The 22,450-nt window shown below is 38.4% G+C and overlaps 1 protein-coding gene and 1 pseudogene across 1 annotated transcript in view; one reads left to right on the forward strand and one right to left on the reverse strand.

The window, feature by feature from the left end:
* The window catches only part of ADAMTSL1 (ADAMTS like 1), a 440,698-nt gene that overhangs the window by 62,188 nt on the left and 356,060 nt on the right, over window positions 1–22,450 (forward strand). The window contains exon 3 of the mRNA XM_030920098.1: window positions 6,696–6,741. Coding sequence (XP_030775958.1) covers window positions 6,696–6,741 — 46 coding nt within the window. The remainder of the gene's footprint in view (window positions 1–6,695; window positions 6,742–22,450) is intronic.
* On the reverse strand, window positions 14,178–14,313 carry LOC115894122 (annotated as a pseudogene).

The following is a 22,450-nucleotide window of genomic DNA, read 5'->3' on the forward strand; positions in this document are numbered from 1 at the left end:
AATCTATGCTTGCTCTAAGATCCACAGTCTAAATGGCCCAGGCTTCCTGGGGCTTGAATTGCAAAACATGACTTTATGTCTTTTCTCTTGTAAAGAGCTCATAGATTTCTTTGGATGACTGAAAGAAGCGAGATATGCTTGTATTCACAGTGCTTTAGGAGGCTGAGGTGGGAGGATCGCTGGTACCCAGGCGTTCATGGTTCCAGTAAGCTATGATAGTGCCACTGCACTCCAGGCTGGGTAACAGAATGAGATGAGACGCTGTCTCAAAAAAAAACAAAAACAAAAAAACCAGATGGACCGTCCTGTTTTAAAATTCTTTGCCGTAAGTCCATATTTGAAAGGCAAGTGATGTTCAGGGAAATACAGTAACCCATTCTTGCTTAGCAACATTCTTTGCTTTTTAGCAATCAGAGATAAAGCCTGGGGTGCCATGAGCCTTATATAAGTGCAATTGTCCTTAAAAACCCAGAAGTGTTATATACACATGATCACATTTTCTTGAAACAGTTTATTGACACTAGGTATAAGTCTGGCTATATCACCAGAAGGATCTTTTGCTTAGTGAAGAGATGACAAGAATAAAGGTAAAAGAGCGATAAATCAAATGCCTCCCCCTTTTTAAAAGGCTTAAATGAGAAGGGGGATGGGGAAACAAGAAGCCAACAAGTTGTTTGACCCTATAGAAAAAACTTTTAATTTTTCATGTCAGTTCACCTCTTCTCAGGTCGTTAAATGATGACAGTTGAAACTATAACATCAGGATTTTAAGAAGTGGAAGTTTAGATGGTGTATTATGTGTTAATGAGAGACAAATAAAGTATGTATCAAGTCTATACTAATCTCTTAAGTGAATTAAAGTCTGAATAATTCACACATAATAGCTTGCAATTGGCCGGGCGCGGTGGCTCAAGCCTGTAATCCCAGCACTTTGGGAGGCCGAGGCGGGCGGATCACGAGGTCAGGAGATCGAGACCATCCTGGCTAATACGGTGAAACCCCGTCTCTACTAAAAAAATACAAAAAACTAGCGGGGCGAGGTGGCAGGCGCCTGTAGTCCCAGCTACTCCGGAGGCTGAGGCAGGAGAATGGCGTGAACCCGGGAGGCGGAGCTTGCAGTGAGCTGAGATCTGGCCACTGCACTCCAGCCTGGGCGGCAGAGCGAGAGCGAGACTCCGTCTCAAAAAAAAAAAAAAAAAAAAAAAAAAAAAGAATAGCTTGCAATTGAGATTATTTCTATTTTTGAGAGAAGGAATTAAATCAAAATTAAGGTGACTGGCGCAGAGTAAAGTGCTGATTAAGCAAATAAGGAATTTTTGATGCAAATTTGAATTAGAAAATATATATGTGTGTGTGTGTGTGTGTGTGTGTGTGTGTGTGTATGTGTGTGTGTGTGTATATATATATATTTTCCCCCTCAAGGCAGAGTCTTGCTCTGTCACCCAGGCTGGAATGCAATGGCACAATCTCGGCTCACTGCAACCTCTTCTTCCTGGGTTCCAGTGATTCTCCTGCCTCAGTCTCCCTAGCAGCTGGGATTACAAGTGCCTGCCACCATGCCCTGCTAATTTTTGTGTTTTTGGTAGAGACGGGGTTTCACCATGTTGGCCAGGGTGGTCTTGAACTCCTGACCTCACGTGATCCGCCTGCCTCAACCTCCCAAAATGCTGGGATTACAGGCATGAGCCACCACACCTGGCCCATTTTTTTATTTTTCTTTTTTTCTTCAACTTTTATTTTAAGTTTGGGATACATGTGTAGGATATGCAAGTTTGTTACAAAGGTAAACATGCGCCATGGTGACTTGCTGCACAGATCAACCCATCACCTAGGTACTGAGCCCAGCATTCATTAGCTATTCTTTCTGGTGCTCTCCCTCCCCACAGTCTCCCCAGGCCTCAGTGTGTGTTGTTACCCGCCATCTATACATGTGTTGTCATCATTCAGCTCCCGCTTATAAGTGAGATTGATTTTCTGTTCCTGCATTAGTTTGCTGAGGATAATGGTTTCCAGCTCCATCCATGTCCCTGCAAGGGGCATGATCTTGTTCTTTTTTATGGCTACATAGTATTCCATGGTATATATGGACCACGTTTTCTTTATCCAGTTAATCATTAATGGCCATTTGGGTTGATTCCATGCCTTTGCTATTGTGAATAGTGCTACAAGAAATATACGTGTGCATATTACATGTTTATATTAAAATATATTCTAATACTTATATTTTCTTCTTTCATACTTCACCCAGTTTCTGAGTTCATAATTGATATAGTTCTGAACTGCCTAAACACAGTACTGTAACTATTTTATGGTTTATATTGGGAGGACATCTTTATTTAAATCCTCTCCTATCATTTGTCTACAGCTTTCCTCAGACATCATTTTGGACTGAAATTTATAATGTTTGTTTTCATCCCCAGAGGTGAATTTTACTTGTTTAAATGTGAAAGAAATCCCTCAGCTGTTTTGTATTAACGACCTGTTAAAAAAATGAAGGAAAATATTTTTTACTGCTTAATTCTCAGACAGGGATTTTGTGCCCCAATAAATGCCTTGGATGAAGAAATTCACACTTGGCAGGAATTAAATCCTTGCGGTGGAATAGTCACTTAGCTACTTATGTAAAATTTATTTTCAAATTTCATAAACTTAAACTTTCAAAAATATAAGCTTCTCTGCACTGAAGTTCTTTCACATTGCATTTTACTGATGAGCATGGTTTTCTTGGAAATGTTCCAATGTGTGTCTACCTATGTTTTTCTAGAAGTGGATTTACCAGAATTGAGAAATAGTTTATAAACTGATATAATAACAACAAGGCACAGTCAACCCTCAGGCCAGTTCCCCCTCAGCTTTCCGGATCTTTAGCTTAGTGTAAGTATACTATGTATCTTGAGCACATCGTGTTCCTTTTCTTATTGTTTGATAGACTTAGGAGTTAGTCACGCCTAAATTCCAATCCCTGGTTCACTTTTCTGTGTATGTAGCTTTAAGCCTCCTCAGCTTTCTCTGCCTCAGTTTTCTCATCTATTAAATAGGAATAAAATTTTGTAGAGTTGTTGGAAGATTAGAGATAATATATACAGAATACCTAACACTGGGCCAAATACTTATAGCAGGCACTGAATAAATAGTACAGACTAGTGTTTCTGTCATAATCCACAATTTGATAGTGTCTTTCAATAATGATCACTTTGCCATACTTAAGCATTACCACCTTAATATCCTATTTCAGTCAAATTAAAGAAGCTCTCAAAAAAGTAATATATTAAAGGGAAGATAGTTCAGAGGCATCCATAAATTACCTGCAAATCCATATTAGGCATTAGACAATTACAGGATATTCTTTGGAAATTATGACAAGTAGTTTTTCTTTGGTTTGCTTTTGTTTTGTTTTGCTTTTCCTAAATAATAAGTATTTAAATCAACCTTTTACATTCTATGCTAATATCCCCTGTTATTCAATGATGCCTGTAAAATTTGTGTAGGTATTTGCAGATTAAAATATCTGGGAAAAGGCTCATTTAAACTTTTGAAACAAGTATTTTTCTGCTTCGTTTTGTTTAGGAAGTGGTATCTCTGTAGTAATCCCTTGGCATTTGAACAGAGCTTTTGTACATTATTTCAGTTGGTGATCCTAACTTTATGCATAGGTATTCCTATATTCATTTGGCAGATAAGGAAACTAAGACCCTAAGAGAACAAAAGGTTTATGCAAGTGGAAGAACAAAATCTATATCCCAGATCTTCAGGCTCCTAATTCAGTTTTGTTTCCATTATTTCTTTCATGGATATAAGGTTAGGTAAAAAATAAAAAATAGAAAAAGAATGAAAAACAAATAGTATTAAAGTCCCAATAGTTAACACCAGGGTTTACCTTTTAAAAGCAAAATCTCACCATTGAATCTCCTCTGTTTTAATACCTTCAGTGGTTCCCCTCTGTGTATTACAAAGTTCAAAATTAGAAGGTATTTCACTCATCTACTGCAATTCCCCACATAAACCCTAAACCCCCCAAAACCAGAACTGTTTGAAAATTTGGGAGCACACCAAATCTTTTTGTGCCTCTATGCCTTTGCTTAGTTTCTTCTCCATATATCCTTGACCTCCTTTCAATAGCTATTATATTTTTACATCTATTAGGTACTTAATTAGTTTATCAAATGTCTACATAATGCTTACTGTGTCCTAGACACTGTCTGAAGTGATTCACAAATACTTACTCAGTTAATTCTCATAATTCCAGGAGATAAGTAATATCATCCCATTTTACCAAAGATAGAACTGAGGTATAGAGCCAAGATTCTAGAATGCAGAGCCTGTTTTTAAACTGGGTACTGTTAAGCACTGCACTGTAGTACATATGCAGCAGGAACTTCAGGAACTTCAAACACTGATGTCTAGATGGGATGCTACCAAAGACCTCCCAGTTGTAGAATTCAATTACCTTGTAAATTTACCATCAACTGGAACTTAGCTCTCATGTTGTTAGAGTCAGAAACCTGATATTTTTCAGCAATAGCACCAAGAACACATCTTTTTCTTGGGGGTGTACTCACAATGACTCAGCCCATGAGATGAATATTTCAGACTAGAATGCCAGTTGATTAATTTACAGCAAGGAATAGAACTGTCCATCACATGGACCAGAGTACCCACATCAGCATGGCCAGCACTCTCTGTTCTCAGCAGTCACAAAAATCCAGATCACTCTTAGTAAGTAGCTTGGTCAACCTGATACCATAATGAGGGGCAGTACTTGGATGAGCTGAATGTTCATTGGTATCAGCAAGGTTAGCATGAGTCATCTATGTGGAGTTTGCAGCAGTCTTGTCAATGGGACATGCAAGACTTGAAATTCATTGGCCTTTTGTCTCGGACATTGCTGTACTGGACACTGACAAACATGTGTCTTCGTCATGCTCCTTATTTCTATGGTTCCAATGCCTGGCCAGCCATTCCTTTTCTATTTTTAATGCATAGTAATAGTCAGTCTGATTACAGTCAAGTCTTTAGGAATAGGAACCTTTCTATATTTTTAAGATAGTCTGTGTATCATTGTATTGTCAGATGACATTTTCTTTCTGGTAACATTCTCAATACCTAATGCAATTACTATATGCATTTCTTACATAAAATTATGTGATTAATTTTCTTAATAACAAAGACTAAGTCATATTCATTCTTCTTTGTATTCTTCATAGTAATTTCATTGCCAAACATGTAACAGAAGCTCTGTGGACATTTATTGAACAAAAAAGTAAATTAGGAGGCATTAAAGCATTGTGATCATGAGTGTGTGAGTTCTGAAGCCAGATGGCTTGATTTCAAATGTCAGCTCTACAACTTAATAGTTGTGTCATTTTGGCAAGTTACTTAACCTTCCTAAGCTTCAGTTTTGTCATCTGTAAAGTGGATATAATGATGGTATTCTATCTCTCAGGGATTTTGAGAATATTAAATAAATTTATACATATTACAAACTTATAAATGTACCTGGAATTCTAAAAGTACTAGGTATTAGTATAATCATTCTCACAGGATTTTGTAGTATATTTTTACTTTTTTAAAAAGTGTGACATATTTTGAAAAGAGTGCAGTACTGTTTTTCATGACTTAAGTGTCAGCATTGAATGTTTTATCAAAAGTTGATTGTTTTTATTCATAAGAATTCAGTAAAATGGAAACTCCCATGTATTGCTGGTGGGAGTATGTAATGGTACAACCTATATGGAATGCATTTTGGTAATATTTATGAAGAACCTTACAAAAGTTCATTCCCTTTAGTCTAGTAATTCTCTTCTAGAAATTTATCTATTCAAAAAACACAGTCAGAAACTTTGATAAAACATAAGCACAAAGTTGGCTTATCATACTATCATTTATCAAACCCCAAAGTGGAAATTACTTAAATGACAAATAATGAAAGAATAATTATGCAAAAAATTACATCATTTGTTAGAATATTATGTAGCTCTGAAAATGGTGTTTTTAAAGTTATTTAATACTGTGAGAAAACGGCTCCCAATATATTTTAAATGGAAACAAAAACAGGCTACAAAATTGCATAAGTGATGTGATTTTTTTATTTATACTGGAAACGGCAAAATAAATCAAAATAATAGGGATTGTCTTTAGATGAGGCAACCAGCAGGGGACTTCTTTTTTTTCTTTTTGGTGATCTGTCTTTTCCAAAACTCCATAATGAGTATATATTTTAGAAATAAAAATAATTTTTTTAAGAATTATGACTTTCCACATTCTTGGAATTATGATTTTAAGACATGTTGAATATTAATTCCATTAATTCAAATTTATTTTCAAGATCTAAGTTTTTCAGTGAAATATATCTTCAGTTTTATATCAGAAATAAGAAGAAAGGATTCATTGAATATAAGTTTTTTCAGAAAACTTTGCACTAACAGTTATTTGATTAAATATACACTACACACTTATTTTGAAGATTTTTGAAGCAAGACAAATACTTAGTTTCAACCCTTATAGAGAAATCAATTTACATCTATAACTTCTTTAGATCTGCTCATTTGATTTTTAATAGTAAGCTCTCTAAGAACATGCTTAGAAGAAAAGAGAGGCCCTTTTACTAGTATTTAGAGGAAAATTTTTATGAGAAAATATTTCTGATTTTGAGCCTTTCATAAGTAGTAATATTTTTTTTTCTTTTTGCAACCTAGGAGCTGTGAAGGAAGAAATATCCGATACAGAACATGCAGTAATGTGGTAAGTATAAGGTTCTGAGATTGTGATCATGTATTTTTGTTAGCACTGAATGGTGCTAAGCAGTTTTATATCCTGAGCAGGAAATCAACCAATTAGAATTTCACTGAGAGTTTTTATCTCATACTGTACTGATTATGCAGGACTAAAATGATATTTTTAATGTTCCTCAATATAAACTTCTCATCATTTGAGCAGCTTGAAACTAACTAGACTGTTTCAAAACAAGGACTCTGCATTTCCTCCCTACTTTCTGCCTTTTTTCATGTAGATCTCATGAGGATGAGTAAGAGGGGTGATAAGAGGGAAACAAGTTGGGGTATCATGAAATAAATATTAGTAAATCAAACTCAGATTTGACAAACTCATTCATTTGTTCAACAAATGTTATTCAGTGCCAACTATGTGTGAGGCACTACACTAGTACAAGAATAAATAACATATGGTCCCTGTTTTAAACATCTGTAGTATAGTAAGAGGTATAGAGAAAGAAGACAGATGTGCATTGCACATAACCACACTCTAGGACAAAATATGACAAAGCCATAGGGAATGAATAAAGTTCTTTGTGGGTTAAAACAGAGAAATCCGGCCGGGCGCGGTGGCTCAAGCCTGTAATCCCAGCACTTTGGGAGGCTGAGACAGGCGGATCATGAGGTCAGGAGATCGAGACCATCCTGGCTAATACGGTGAAACCCCGTCTCTACTAAAAAATACAAAAAACTAGCCGGGCGACGAGGCGGGCACCTGTAGTCCCAGCTACTCGGGAGGCTGAGACAGGAGAATGGCGTGAACCCGGGAGGTGGAGCTTGCAGTGAGCTGAGAGCCGGCCACTGCACTCCAGCCTGGGCAGCAGAGCAAGACTCCGTCTCAAAAAAAAAAAAAAAAAAAAAAAAAAAAAACAGAGAAATCCAAAGGGTCTTAAAAGAAAAGGTGATTTGAGATAGGGCTTGGAGGACTATGACTAGCCCATATTGGTTTGAAGGGATGACAGTCAGTCCAATGGAGAGGACATAAGGGGCAACTTTGGAGGCAGGAATGTCTGAACACTCATTTCAGTAGAGTTGAATATAGCAGTATAAAAGAGAATTGAAATATGTTTTTGAGGTTATACCATAAAAAGATTCGAATGTTAGTCTTCAAAGTTTATATTAGCTCAGTGAATAATGGGAGTCACTAGAGCAAGAGTATGGTGTTGCAGAGTTTCCCTTTTAGAAAAGTTAATTTTTTGGTGATACAAGGGTTGCACTGGAACAGGAAATGGATGAGGAGCAAGAAGTAATGAAGGCTTAAACCTTCATTAGTAGTCACAGCTACTCAGGAGGCTGAGGCAGGGAATCCCTAGAGCCCAGGAGTTCAAGACCATCCTGGGGAACATAGCAAAACCCTGTCTCTTAAAAACAAAAAGAAGAAGAACAAGGAGCACTTAAACCCAGAGGAAATACTAAATAGATACAAGAGAGATCAAAATTAAGTTCACTCTGCAAGACTTGAAAAGAATTTGATATTAGAATGATAAGTTGAAGTGGGAATAAAGGAAACAAAGAGGCATATGCATATTTAGGGCTTTTGTACTTGCTGATTCCTTTGTTGAAGAAGCTCTTTCCTCAATATGATTGGCATTTTTATTATTCCACATTTCCCTTCTGCATTGCCCAGCAGAGATTCTCTGTGAGGGCTCCACCCCTGCAGCAGACTTTTGCCTGGACATCCAGGCATTTTCATACATCCTCTGAAATCTAGGCAAAAGTTCCCAAACCTCAGTTCTTCTGCACACCTGCAGGACCGCCACCACATGGAAGCTGCCAAGGCTTGGGGCTTGTACCCCCTCAAACAATGGCCTGAGCTGTACCTTGGCCACTTTTAGCTACACCTGGAGTGGCTGGGACACAGAGCACCAAGTCCATCCAGAGGATGCGTAGAGCAGGGGTCCCTGGACCTGGCCCAGGAAACCATTTTTCCCTTCTATGCCTCTGGGCCTGAGATGGGAGGGGCTTCCAGGAAGGTCTCTGACATGCTCTGGAGACATTTTCCCCATTGTCTTGGTGATTAACATTCATCTCCTCATTACTTATGCAAATTTTTGCAGCAGGCTTGAATTTCTCCCAGAAAAAAAAATTTTTTTCTATTGCATCATCAGACTGCAAATTTTCCAAAGTTTTATGCTCTGCTTCCTCTTGAATGCTTTGTCACTTAGAAATTTCTTCTGACAGATACCCTAAATCATCTCTCTCAAGTTCAAAGTTACACAGATCTCTAGGGAAGAGGCAAAATGTCACCAGCCTCTTTGCTAAAGCATAAATAAGAGTCACCTTTGCTCTAGTTCCCAACAAGTTCCTCTTCTCCATCTGAGACCACCTCAGCCTAGACTTTGTTGTCCATATCACTATCAGCATTTTGGTCAAAGCCATTCAACAAGACTGTAGGAAGTTCCGAACTTTCCCACATCTTCCTGTCTTCTGAGCCCTCCAAGTATCCATGAAGTTCCAAACTTTCCCACATTTTCCTATCTTCTTCTTAGCCCTCCAAACTGTACCAGCCTCTGCCAGTTACCCAGTTCTAAAGTCACTTCCACATTTTTGAGTATCCTTATAGCAGCACCCCACTCCTGATACCAGTTTACTGTATTAGTCCGTTCTTATGCTGCTTTAAGGACATACCCAAGACGGGGTAATTTGGAAAAAAGAGATTTAATTGACTCACAGTTCTTCAAGGGTGGGGAGGCCTTAGGAAACTTACAATCATGGCAGAAGGGGAAGCAAGCACATCTTTCTTCACAAGTGTCAGGAGAAAGAAGAATGAGCACTGAGTGAAGGGAGAAGCCCGTTATAAAATCATCAAATCTTGTCAGAACTTACTATCATGTGAATAGCATGGGGGAAATTGCCCCCATGACTCAATTATCTCCACCTGGTTCTTCCCTTGACACATGGGGATTATGGGAAGTACAATTTAAGATGAGATTTGGATGGGGACACAGCCAAACCATATCAGACTCTGACCTGACATTACTTAAAATCCATAGCACTCCATGAGCCAAAATCTTTATAGCTTGTAGAATCAAATTGACACTGAATTTTTTTTATGAGAATCTAGCTTCTTCAAATAATTTGAAGCTTTATTTTCTTGCTTTTAGTGATGACAGAAGCAGTGTTGCCAAAAAACACAAAAATAATTTTTTAAGAGAGAATCTTTTCATGATCACATCCGAGTTTTTCAAATTAGGAAGTTTAGAACAATTCAGTTAAATATTCTTTGTTAGATGCTTGATTTGGAAAAACTTGAGAGTCTCTTAGCTAAATCACCAGGGTCATCTTTAATCCCTGGACAACTTCTTGGGGCACTTCTGAACTACTTCATCTCCAAAGATTCAGCCTCTTTACCTATTTTTTGTGGAATTGCTACATATAACTTTTTGGGGAGTTCGTATTCCCCAGGATAATCTGAGGAGTAGAAAACATCTCCCCAGTTTCCCCTTTTTTTTGTTGTTTTCCTGAAAAGTCAGCTTACAGACTTTTAAAGCTTTATTGCCAACCACTCTATAAGTGGTTTGTCAATACAAGAAAGTTAAAGTTCCCATGATGTTTGCATAGTTCTCATAGTCATGGTACTTACTTACATTCTGTGTAGCTGGTTCAAGGAGACTATTTTCATTCCTAAGGACAGAGTTTATCTAATCTTTCCCATTTTACAGTTGCCTGCTCTATTGTAAGGAGGCAGCAAGGTGCTCCCTCTCTGGAAGGAGAGACAAAGATGCTATTGGTAGACAATAGATGTGAGCTAGCAAACCAATCAAACAGGTCATTTAGGTCTCAGAGATTTCACCACAAGACTAACTGAAGGAGTCTCTCAAAAAGGTTTCCTTAGGTCTTCACATTAAACCTCAAATTTGAACCCCTTGAACTTAATTAGGGATTTTAAAGTGACTTACAATGTATTTAGAGTACTTATAAACTGTTTCTTTTGCGCTATCCTTAAGGTTCATATGAGTTGGTGTTTAGGAGACAGTGACCATAATTAGCAACATAATAGGCCACGCTGCTTGTGGTAGCTGGTGGTGCTCTTAATTTCTTTATTAAATTATTTGTTGCTCACTACAACATTTTACTGTTTTTAAGACAACAATATGTATTAAGATCAAGAATTGTTCTTGGTCCTGGGGTTCATTGTTAAATAAAACCAAGACCCAATTCTCCTGAAGCTTTCATTCTAATGAAGGAAAAGAGGTTACAAACAAGCATGCAAACAAATTATTTAAAAGGAAGTATATGAGATAGCAGTTGGTGCAATGCAGAGAATTAAGCTATTGGTAGCTAGTTCAGAGAGGAAGTTCAGAAAATCCACTTGAGGAGTAACACTTGAATAACAAGAAGGAAACAGCTATATGAATACTTGATGAGCAGAAATCCAGAAAGAACAGCTAGTGCAAAGGCTGTGAAGTACGACATAACTTGGTGTGTCAAGGAAAGCATAAAGCCAATATACCTAAAGTCTAGTGTGCAAGAGAAAGAGTACTGGAAGGTAAGAAAAAATCAAAACCAGAGTTAGGTGAGAGCTAGATCATGCAGGACACTGTAAAGTACTTACGTTATATTTTAAGTTCAAAAATTAGCTACTGGATGGCCAGGCACCATGGCTCACACCTGTAATCCCAATGTTTTGGGGTTGGGGAACAAGGCAGAAGGGTCACTTGAAGTCAGGAGTTTGAGACTAGCCTGAGAAAAATAGCAAGACCTTGTTTCTACAAAACAAAAACAAAATATTAGCCTGGTGGTGTGCACCTGTTGTCCCAGCTACTGGGGAGGCTGAGACGGGAAGATTGCTTGAACCCAGGAGTTTGAAGTTGCAGTGAGCCTTGTTTACATCACTGCACTTAAGCCTGGAAGATAGAGCAAGACCCTATCTCTATTAAAAAAAAAAAAAAAAAAAAAAAACAAGAAAAAGAAGCTCCTGGATAGGTTTAAGCAGGGGAGAGTAGAACTGGACTTACAATGAAAAAGATAGGTTTGGTAGGCCGGGTGTGGTGGCTCAAGCCTGTAATCCCAGCACTTTGGGAGGCCGAGACGGGTGGATCACGAGGTCAGGAGATACAGACCATCCTGGCTAACACCATGAAACCCCGTCTCTACTAAAAAATAGAAAAAACTAGCCGGGCGAGGTGGCGGGCGCCTATAGTCCCAGCTACTCGGGAGGCTGAGGCAGGAGAATGGCGTAAACCCGGGAGGCAGAGCTTGCAGTGAGCTGAGATCCGGCCACTGCACTCCAGCCTGGGCGACAGAGCGAGACTCCGTCTCAAAAAAAAAAAAAAAAAAAAAAAAAAAAAAATAGGTTTGGCTGCAGGCTCAGCCTGGAGAATGGATGCAAAGCAGGGGGAAGGAGCAGAAATTCTAGGAGGGTGATCACTGCAGTAGTTCAGGTGGGTGCTAATGGTTGCATGGACTAGAATGGCTCTGGTGGGAGCATTTGGGTATGTTCTAGAGATAGAAGGGCTTTTCCTAAGTTATGGTGCCTCATCCTCAATTTGACATGATTCACTCTTGTGATCTCCAGCATTGTTGTGTGGAGCAGGAGGCAAAGGCCGCAGCATTATAGCCAGAGAAAACAGAATGATCATGGCAAATTTATAATTTCTTTGAGCCTCAGTTTCTACACTCAAACAGTGATAGATTTGAATTGTATGACCTCAAAGGTCCCGTCCACCTCTGAAATTCTATAATTCTTAGGGAGTATCATATCTGGACTATACTGGATTTGGATCTGAATGCAGATTAATGAAGATGTCTATGTTAGTTTAGTAATTGACATGACTATAGTGAAAAGATTCATAGCCAGGGATAAAGTAGAGTCAGAGCAAAGAGAGTCAATGTGGAGAGTAGAAGCAAAGTTCTCATCCTTGCTGTACAATTGACTATTCCTCTTGACTAGTAATTCTCACTGAGGTTGTGAAAATTCATGGGATTCACAGAGTTATTCATGTGGTTCTTAATGGTGGTCATAAGGTAAATTCCCATTTGGTCTATATGTCCATTTTTCTCATAAGGCCTTTGTATATCACAAAGTCAGGAAACATTTGCTGCTTTATGTCAAGGATCAAATGGAACATATGGAAGAAACAATAACTCTGCTACAGGTCTTCCTTGGTCAGAATTTGAAAGAAACTGTTGAAACAACATTCAGACCAGAAAAATACCCCTGAAATCTAGATAGATGCTCTAGAAAATAATAACAACTGCAGGAGTTGATCAGTGAGCCTGCACGCTGGACTTTTTCCAGCCAAGAGGCACTCTAAGATGGGAAGTAGGCTACTAAACTTTGCCATAATCTAGTCCTTATTATTCTAGCAGTTGAAAATAAGGCATGATGCTACTTGCCAGGGCCATTTATTTGTTTGCGTATTCACTTATACATTCTCTTGATCAATCAGTTTTAAAACAGCACTTATTGAATACCCAACTCCTGTTCTGCACTAGGAATATTAGGAGTTGCCACCATCAATAAAGAGATAGGCAGGCTGCCCCTGGGGAATGTCAGAGGCTACTAGAAAAGACAAATACACAAACACAAAACTGAATAAAGTATGACGCATGCTGTCAGTGTGGAGGTAAGAACAAGGTACTAAGTCATGGAAGGACCATGTCTCTTTCACCCCTGTATACTCAGGGTCTGGCATTCAGTGTCTGACACCATGCCTCTTGCACTGTGAACTGGGAAACGCAGAAAACTCACAGAACTGCCTTAGAATATTTTAAATATTTATGGGAAACATATCAAGACTTAACATAGGTTGAACACTCTTTGAACTATTTGATCATGCTGTATTCCTTTCTATGACATCTTATCTTCGTAAAGTTGGGTTTGCTTTGATAAAAAGCAAGTACTGTGAGAAAAACAACATGGAATAGGAAACAAGAATGAGGATTGTCCAATCTGATTCCAGGCTTTGGAAAGTAGTACAGGCACACACATCCCATTAGTAAATAAACGTTATTTATGAATGAAGTAAAATAGTACCTTTCTCTCAAGTTATATGCATTGTTTTTTCAAATGGCTATTAAGTCATTAGGACACAAATATATATTAAGTTGCTTGGACCTAACTGCTTAATAAATGGAATTGTTTGGTATTCCTGTTGGCCTAGGAATACCACAAAAAAATTGCCCAGACATTAATGGTGCTGTAAACAGAAATTAAGATCCAACTCACTGTAGTCATTCAACACGTAGAATGAATAAAAAAATGCATGACATTTGAAATAAGGTGACAGTTGAGCTGAGCTTTAAAAGATGGGAGGGATTTTTTTCAGGCTGCAATGAGAGAGAGAAAGAGAGAGAGACAGAGTCAGTTTTCTGAAAAATGGAAGTAGAGTCAACAATATCCACTGGGATTTACTAGGTCTCAGGTACTTTTTCTAGGCACTGGGGTATAATATTAACAGAGAAAGATAATGCCCCTGTTCTTATGAAGCTTATATTATAATGCGAGAAAGCAGATGATAAATACAGTTTTAAAAGATGACAGTTTCATATAGTGAAGATTATGCTACACTTGATCTTAGCCAAAAGGCCGAGAAGCAATAGTGAATGATTATGAAAGAAATAAAGCAGAGTAATGGGATAGAGAGTGACACAGGGGTGGAGGGTTGCTCTACATGAGGTGGTCAGGAAATTCTCCCTGAGGTGACATTTAAACATCCTTAGTATGTGTGGAAGGTAAGGCATGAAGGAGCCCAGCTTATTTGGGGGCCTGTGGGTCATTTTATCAGGTGCAGTACAAAGTCTATTGTGGGGAAAGAAGTGGGATATTTATCTGTGCTGAAGAGTCTGAACTTAGCCCCAGATGTTATTTCATAAGGGACATTCTTAGCCCCTCACTCAGGGTGGTGAGCTTTGGAAGAGCAGAAGGCTGAAAGAAAACTTGAGGGCTCTATCTACCCTTTCTGTGCATTTCTGTTCTCCCAGGCCCGGTCTGCCAATCTCAGGTGAAATATATCCAAGGCAGGAGAGGGATTTCTTAACCTCAAGTAGGAAGACTCTTAAGTGAGAAAGAAATTCTAATTGCTAGAATGTTGGATTCTTCCTAATAAATGTGCCAAATCCCCCACCTACTAGAGAGGGCCTCCAAGGACCTGGCTGCTGCTTCACCCTGCCACAGACGCACTCTTTCCAGTAGTAGACCAAAGAAATGCACTTCTCCCCTAGACCCGTCCATGCTTCAATCTTCCCTGACCTATCCAGCTGAGAAACAGAAATTTCCCTCATACTATGTAACCTCCCCTGAGATAAACATTGCTCTCATGTTAAAGTCAGATAGGATGTGTCTTTTCCAAGTCACTTGATGAAGGCTTGATTTGTACGCTGATATAACAAAATTGGGGCCGGGCGCGGTGGCTCAAGCCTGTAATCTCAGCACTTTGGGAGGCCGAGACGGGCGGATCACGAGGTCAGGAGATCGAGACCCTCCTGGCTAACCCGGTGAAACCCCGTCTCTACTAAAAAATACAAAAAACTAGCCGGGCGAGGTGGCGGGCGCCTGTAGTCCCAGCTACTCAGGAGGCTGAGGCAGGAGAATGGCGTCAACCCGGGAGGCGGAGCTTGCAGTGAGCTGAGATCCGGCCACTGCACTGCAGCCTGGGTGGCAGAGCGAGACTCCGTCTCAAAAAAAAAAAAAAATTGGGAGCAGGTTCTCCTATCTTTCAGAGTCTACATGCATTCTGCATTTGGACAATCTCTAAAAGGCTATTACGATGTATGAGTGGCCAGGCGCAGTGGCTCATGCCTGTAATCCTGGCACTTTGGGAGGCCGAGGCTGGCGGAGCACCTGAGGTCAGGAGTTCAAGACCAGCCTGGTCAAGATGGTGAAACATTGTCTCCACTAAAAATATAAAAAGTATCTAGGCGTTGTGGTGGGCACCTGCAATCCCAGCTACTCGTGAGGCTGAAGCAGGAGAATCACTTGAAACCAGGAGGTGGAGGTCACAGTAAGCTGAGATCTTGTCATTACACTCCAGACTGGGCAACAAGAGCAAAACTCCATCTCAAAATAAAAAAATAAAAAAAAAGATGTTTGGGTGGGAGGACTGTGGAGAGTAATTTAAAGGATATATTTTTCACTTTTCAATCCCATGGATAATGAAGACTTAAAGCAGTGTTATATAGCAGAAAGAACATGGACTCTCCTGAGTCCTGAGCTGCCACTTACTAGTTATGTGCTTTCAAACAAATTTGTTAACCTCTCTCAATCTCAGTTTTCTTAAATATAAAAATATCCTTCTAATATATGTACAGAGAATGTTAACACAATGTTAATGGTAATTTTAAAATTGGAAACAAATGGAGGATGGCTGGTTCAATAAGGTATGATATGTTCATAGCATGGAATGCTATACAGTCATTAAAAAGATTAAGGTGGATCTATTTGTACAAAGCTGTGAGTTCTCCCAGATTATCTTGTTAAGAGCTTAAAAAAGCAAATTGTGGAGTAATAACCTATAATATGATCTCAGTTTTTTAAAAATCCCCAGACTGAAATGTGTCTGGTTGTGTGGCACCATCCCAAGGCATTGAAGGACACACATCCAACTGATCACCTAATACAGAGCAGGGAGGGACTGAATGAGCTAGGGGAACTTTCATTTTTTATTCTATATGCTTTCATAGTGTTTTTAACTTTTTATAATCAACACATATTCCTGTATTTGTAGTATAATTTTAAAGAAAATACAAAACAAAAGAAGATGAGGTTGAGCGAAAATATTTTATATATAATCGAATTTTTATTTGTTTTTGAAACAAAGAAAAAAAATACCACCTTCCAGAGTTCTGCTGAGGATTACATGAGAAAACGTCTAAAATGCAGTCAGCCTAGTACCTGACTCAGTTGTGCTGGCTCTACTCTTCCTTATTACCTGTTGTGGTTTGAATGACGTCCTCACCGCATTATGTGTTGGAATCCTAAACCCCCATACCTCAAAATGTGACTGTATTTGGAGTTGTGGTCTTTAAATGTGTAAATAAGGTCATTAAGGTAGACCCTAAATCAATATGACTGGTGGTCTTTAAAGAAGTTATTAGGATGCAGACACACAGAGAGAAGACATGTGAAGACACAGAAGAAGGCTGCCTTCCACAAGCCAAGGAGAGAGCCCTCAGTGGAAACCAACCTTGCAGACCCCTGATGTTTACCTTTTAGACTCCAGAATTGTCTAAAAATAAATTTCAGTTGTTTAGCTCACCCAGTCTGTGATATTTTCTTATGGCAACCCTAGTCAACTAGTATACTACCTTTCTTCAACTTCCTCCTCTCTTCTGACAAAGTACTCTTTCTGAAAGACTACATTATTTTTTTAAAAGTGAAAATTAGATCACTTTGAAATTCCAAAGATCAGCCTTATTCTATGGCATCATAGGTAATTTCTCCTGATTGTTTTGCCAAATGACAAGTTCCAGGTATTCTGGAAGGAGAATGTTAGACCTCATTTCTGGCAGAACTGCAGGCTTATAATGGCCCTTCTTTTGGACGAACTCTAGAAAAACAGACTTTCTATACAATGCCCAGTTATTAGACTGGACAGTCAGGTCTCTGGCAACTATCATGGCTTGGCTGTTCTTTGGCCAAATACTTGATTGGAATTGCTGTATATTCTCAGAATTATATCCCAGGGGACAAATCCGTATCCACCAAAAGAAGTCTAACTTACTGTAAAGCCAGGATGAATGTAGGATGGTGACTAAACTCATTACAGGACGTTGTGGTTTGTGTGTTTCTCCTTTTTGGAGTTGAGAAGAATTGCTGTTGCTAGAACAAAAGGATGTTCTTTAGGCAACACATCTGCAAAAAATCCTAATTTCTCTGATTTGACCCACAGCTTTTTTTTTTTAATGCTAAAATTAAATAACAAAGGGAAACAATGTTTCTGAAAAGAGAAATGATAAGTGACTTTGATCGTTTCTCTGAGGGCAGAGTCCCTATCCAACCTGCAACAACATCAAGGCTAAATAAGCTTTCAGTATCTTGCAAATAAATTAATCTCTAAATGCAATTGCATAGCATGCCATGTGGACAACTGGAGGTTGACTTTGGTTCAAAACACATCATTTCTTTTTCCCTAGTTAAACACTGAGCATTTAGAGTAATGGTTGAAAATATTTGCAGCAATTATTCTGGGAAAAAAAAAAACCCTCATATTTTATGACTAACTGTTTTATCATTTGTGGCATAAAGAAATAAACATTTTTTTAATGATTCACAGATTCCTTCATTTGGTGGATCTGGTGGCTATAGATCTCCCTGCAGTGCTTGCTGCCAGGCAGCTGGCCAAGTTCACTGGGTGCCCCCCAGCCCCAGTAGGTTAGGCCTTCTGCTTTTCCTCTCCCCTCGGCCTTCTTCTGACTGCGGCACACATTTCTTTTTTAATGCTTTTTCTGACATGTCTTTATTTTACTCCTCCTTATTCTCTCCTCTTTCCCTTCTCCTTAATGTGTTCTCAATTTCTTATCCTCTGCTTCAACTCTGACTCTCTGGGGAGGGTTCTGGTATGAACACTAGTCAGAGGAAAGAACGCAGGCTTGGGGGCTTTGTTACTTACTAACTTTGTGGTTTGGGGCAAGCTCTTCAGCTTCTCATAGACTCAGTTTCCTCAGTCTTAAAGTGGAAATAATAATAATGCTCAGTTACAGTATTCCTTTATAGGAATCAGTGCAATAATGGAAATACATGGGAAATACTCAATAAATTTTAGTTCTTTCTTCCACGTTACCTCGGTAAAAGCTAAGTGAGTGACACTCTTACAAGAGACAGGGCCCAGTGAAACCACAGCCCACAGTATCACATCAGCATTAAACATTTCCTTCCAAAAAAGTTAAATTCCTTGGCTAAGGACAATTTCACTCTTGTTCATAACTCAAGGTGATATTTTAAAAACTCCAAATTGTTAGGGAACATATAAAAAGGAATATATTAGTAAAACTGATTTTTGCTTGATGCCATCTTTCTGGTATACTTAAAGGGCCATAGGAGACATTGTCCCCTAAATTGATCATAGTTTTTTTTTTCAGCCAGCATCATCCCTTGGAGACTGCCAGAGTAGGGGTTAGCAATAGTTGTAAATGACTTTGAGTGATATGAGCTGGCATTCCTGGCCTGAAGAGTCACATCTTCCAGCTCATTTGTGTGATGCTGACTGACAAGCAATCAGCTCTATTATTGTCTTGTGGATTGATGGCTAATGCCAAGCATCTACTTTCCTTGACTCTTACTATGAATAGGAATGCCTACTTTGCCAACCCAGAATTTCCTTCAATATTGCCATGATCAGTTGTTATGTTGAGACCCTCTCCGCTAGCGCTAACTCCTATTATTAATGATACAGTAATGACTACATGTATGTTTAAAGAAAAAAAAAATCATTCAGCAGCTCAACTTTCAACTGATGAAGAGAATTAAGAATGAGACCATCATTTTCCACAGGGCTGAAAATTATTAGATTGAGAAAAGCTGATATGAGTCCCCTCTCCCGGCTAGCTCCATGAGCTTAGGCAGGCAGCTTTCGTCTCTGTCTGCCACAATCCCCCTTATTGAAAGTGACAGATCAAGACTGATTACATACCTCAAAGAGATCCTGGCCAAGTTATAAACTCATAGAATACTAGAATTAGAGAAGAATTAGTGTATGTGGGTTGTCTGCCCTGTGCCAGGCGTGGTACCTTATGACCTTTTGCCCCAAACTCATTCAATTCTCACAACTGCCTTGAAAAATGGGCATTACCTTAATTGTACAGATAAGGAAATTGGAACATTTAAAGACATGAAATGCCTTATTTAGGCTACACAGCTAAGAAGTGGTCCTGTCAGGTTTGTAAATGCCGAAGCACATGCTCATTTCACCATAACACCAGGAGGTATATGGATGATCTGGACTAATTCTCATTTAGTAAACAGCAAAACTGAGATACAAAAAGTTTAAGCCTCAAGCATTTTTACAACATATGCTTTTTTTTAAAGAAAAGAGATATTCAAACAAGTCTACTATAGCAATTATAATTCTTCAAGGCTAGAAGTATATGAACTGCTGAGAATTTTTTAAATGTACAAATTAAATACAGCAGAAAAAGTAAATCCAGGAATCCTTGCTGAAGACATCTCTAATTCCCTCTCCTTTGAACATCGCTGCCTGTCAAGAGGATATAAATTTATTAAGTTAATACTCCTCAGAATTTACTTTCTCAAGTCCTAGTTTCTGAATTTCATAAAAAGAATGCTGGCCTCTAGTGAACCAGATAGAAGCTTGAAGCAGGGATTTGAGAATGATTTAGAAAGAAATTACTACTGCAGTTCATCCCTTGGCAAGGCCCTACGGAATGAAACCAAGTAAGCTGCCATGCCTAGGCTGCTAACATGCAAATACTTGCCTGTGCTCAGCCTGGTTTATATGAGCCTAGAAATGATAAGCAGCACCAAATCTTCTGATTAACACCAAGATGTGCGGAAACTCAAGCAGCATGAACTTGCAGGTTTTTCCCTCTAAGACATCACTTTGTGCTGGGTACTATAAGTAAGGACCATTATTTAATTAGTTAATAAGTGTTTGTACTATCATTCTAGAAATCTTGTCCTTCCTATGTTTTCCTTTGCATTTTAAACATTGCCTTCCTTTTAAGAGGAAATTGTGAAACTTAAAGAGGTTATCTTTGAGTTTTGGCTATATTGTTCTTTATAATCTTGCTATGAGCAGTAACTACGTATGGCTGTTGGAGAGTGTTTAGTTTGGGTTTCAACTCAGTGAAGAGTTTTGAGTGAAATATGGTCATCACAGTGGGAAGGCTAAAGAGGCATTATTATTTTCATTATTGTTATTTTTTAGAGACAGGGTCTCGCTCTGTCCCCAAGGCTGGGTTGCACGGGTACTGTCATAGCTCAATATAACCTCAAACTCCTAGACTCAAGTGATCCTCTCACTAAAAAGCATTATTAGGTTCCTTTTCTTTTGAATCTTCACTGAGCAAATATACTTTATAGCTCTTTAACACGCGTATCCAACAATGTACCAACATCCCTTTCCTAAGCAGCATATGCGTTACCAAAAAACTCCTTTCTTCCCCAAATAGAAATTTTTAAAAGAAATATATCACTGTTTTACATTGTGTAATTTATAACTTTTTATTTTTTCTCCCATTAAAATATGACTAGGATTTATTTACTTTGAATTGTTATAGATATTGGAAGTAATTTAAGCAAAACTTTCAATTCTTATAGAACAGTATTTTGAAAAAACTATTTTCAAGCTACTTTTTATATTTGACTTCATGACTGGGCAATGAAGACAAGCAGTCAGATTTCTAGGCACACTACCCCTGTTTCATTCAAAACAACTCTGCTTTTAACTGCTGTATTTAGCAGCATCCTATGTGGATTTCTTTGGAAGAGAAATAATTACGCAACAACAAAAATAAAGTTTGAAAACACCTGCTTTATGATATCCCATGAGGTCTTCTAAATTTTGCGTAGCTATTTCTAGGTAAGAAATTCTCCAACAAATGTCTATTTTGTACACTTCTAATTGCCAAGAAGATGTTTCTTACAGCAAAATGATGTGTACTTTCTTATTACCATTTAATTTAGTATAACAGATGGTTTTTGACTATGTGCAAAGCATGGCTCTAGGAGCAAATGAAAATAAGAAAATTTATGTAAGATTTTTTACTCTCAAATGTTTTAAAATCGGAGGGAGGACGAGAATAAAGACAAAAATATAGATAGGATTTGATGCAGAATAAGTTACAAAACTATAACAGAAGAGCTCAGAGGACTTCTATGCAATCTATTAATATCTATTAATCCTCCCCTTTCCAAGCAAGCAACAATCACAGATTAAATATAAAATGATAAAACCAGTGGCATAGCCAGGTTCAAAAGCAACAGAAAAAGTCCATGGACCAAAAATGGAACATAAATGCAAGATGGTGAATGGCGCTGATTTCATAGGCTTTTTGGCTCCGAGACTGGAATAAAGCAAAGATTGGCAGTAGCTTGACTCTGGTAGGATACCAGAGTTGGATTTCCTTCACAGAAGAAGCAGGACCTAAGTCAGGTAGAAAACTTGATGTCAGGAGTTTCAAGGAGGCCCTCTGTTGTGAAGAGAGGCTGTATATCAAAAAAAAAAAGAGAGAGAGAGAGAGAGAGAGAGAGAGGCAGTTGCCAGTTACCTAGGATGAGAGCTTTATCTGAAATTGTGGGTCTAAGAGAGGCTGGTTGATGGACATAGATACCATATCATGAACTGAAACTCTACCAAGCCGTACTTTTCTTCTGGGTCTAGATTTGCAGTTTCTTCATTATGGATTAAAACCCAAAATTTTAGTACAGTATCTGATTCTGGACCGGGGGCCATGTGAACCATATGGAGATAATCATAAAACCATTGGAACAGGCAAGGACAGAGAGAACAAAAGGAAAACAAACAGCTTTTCACTAAAAATGAGCCTGCAAATAAAAATTCCAAATCATAGGAAAAATATGTATGTAATACCAAGAAAGACAACAAAATTAACCTTCACACCAGATAGAATTCTGTGAAACAGTTTGACAAATAACTTTAAAATTAATCAAGTCAGTCCTCTTTATTCATGGATCCTTGCTATTGTGAATTTGTCTACTCACTAACATTTACTTGTAACCCCCCAAATCAATACTTACGGTGCTTTTGTGGTCATTCATG

Source organism: Rhinopithecus roxellana, chromosome 16 (assembly GCF_007565055.1).
Source record: "Rhinopithecus roxellana isolate Shanxi Qingling chromosome 16, ASM756505v1, whole genome shotgun sequence".
Taxonomy (NCBI): domain Eukaryota; kingdom Metazoa; phylum Chordata; class Mammalia; order Primates; family Cercopithecidae; genus Rhinopithecus; species Rhinopithecus roxellana.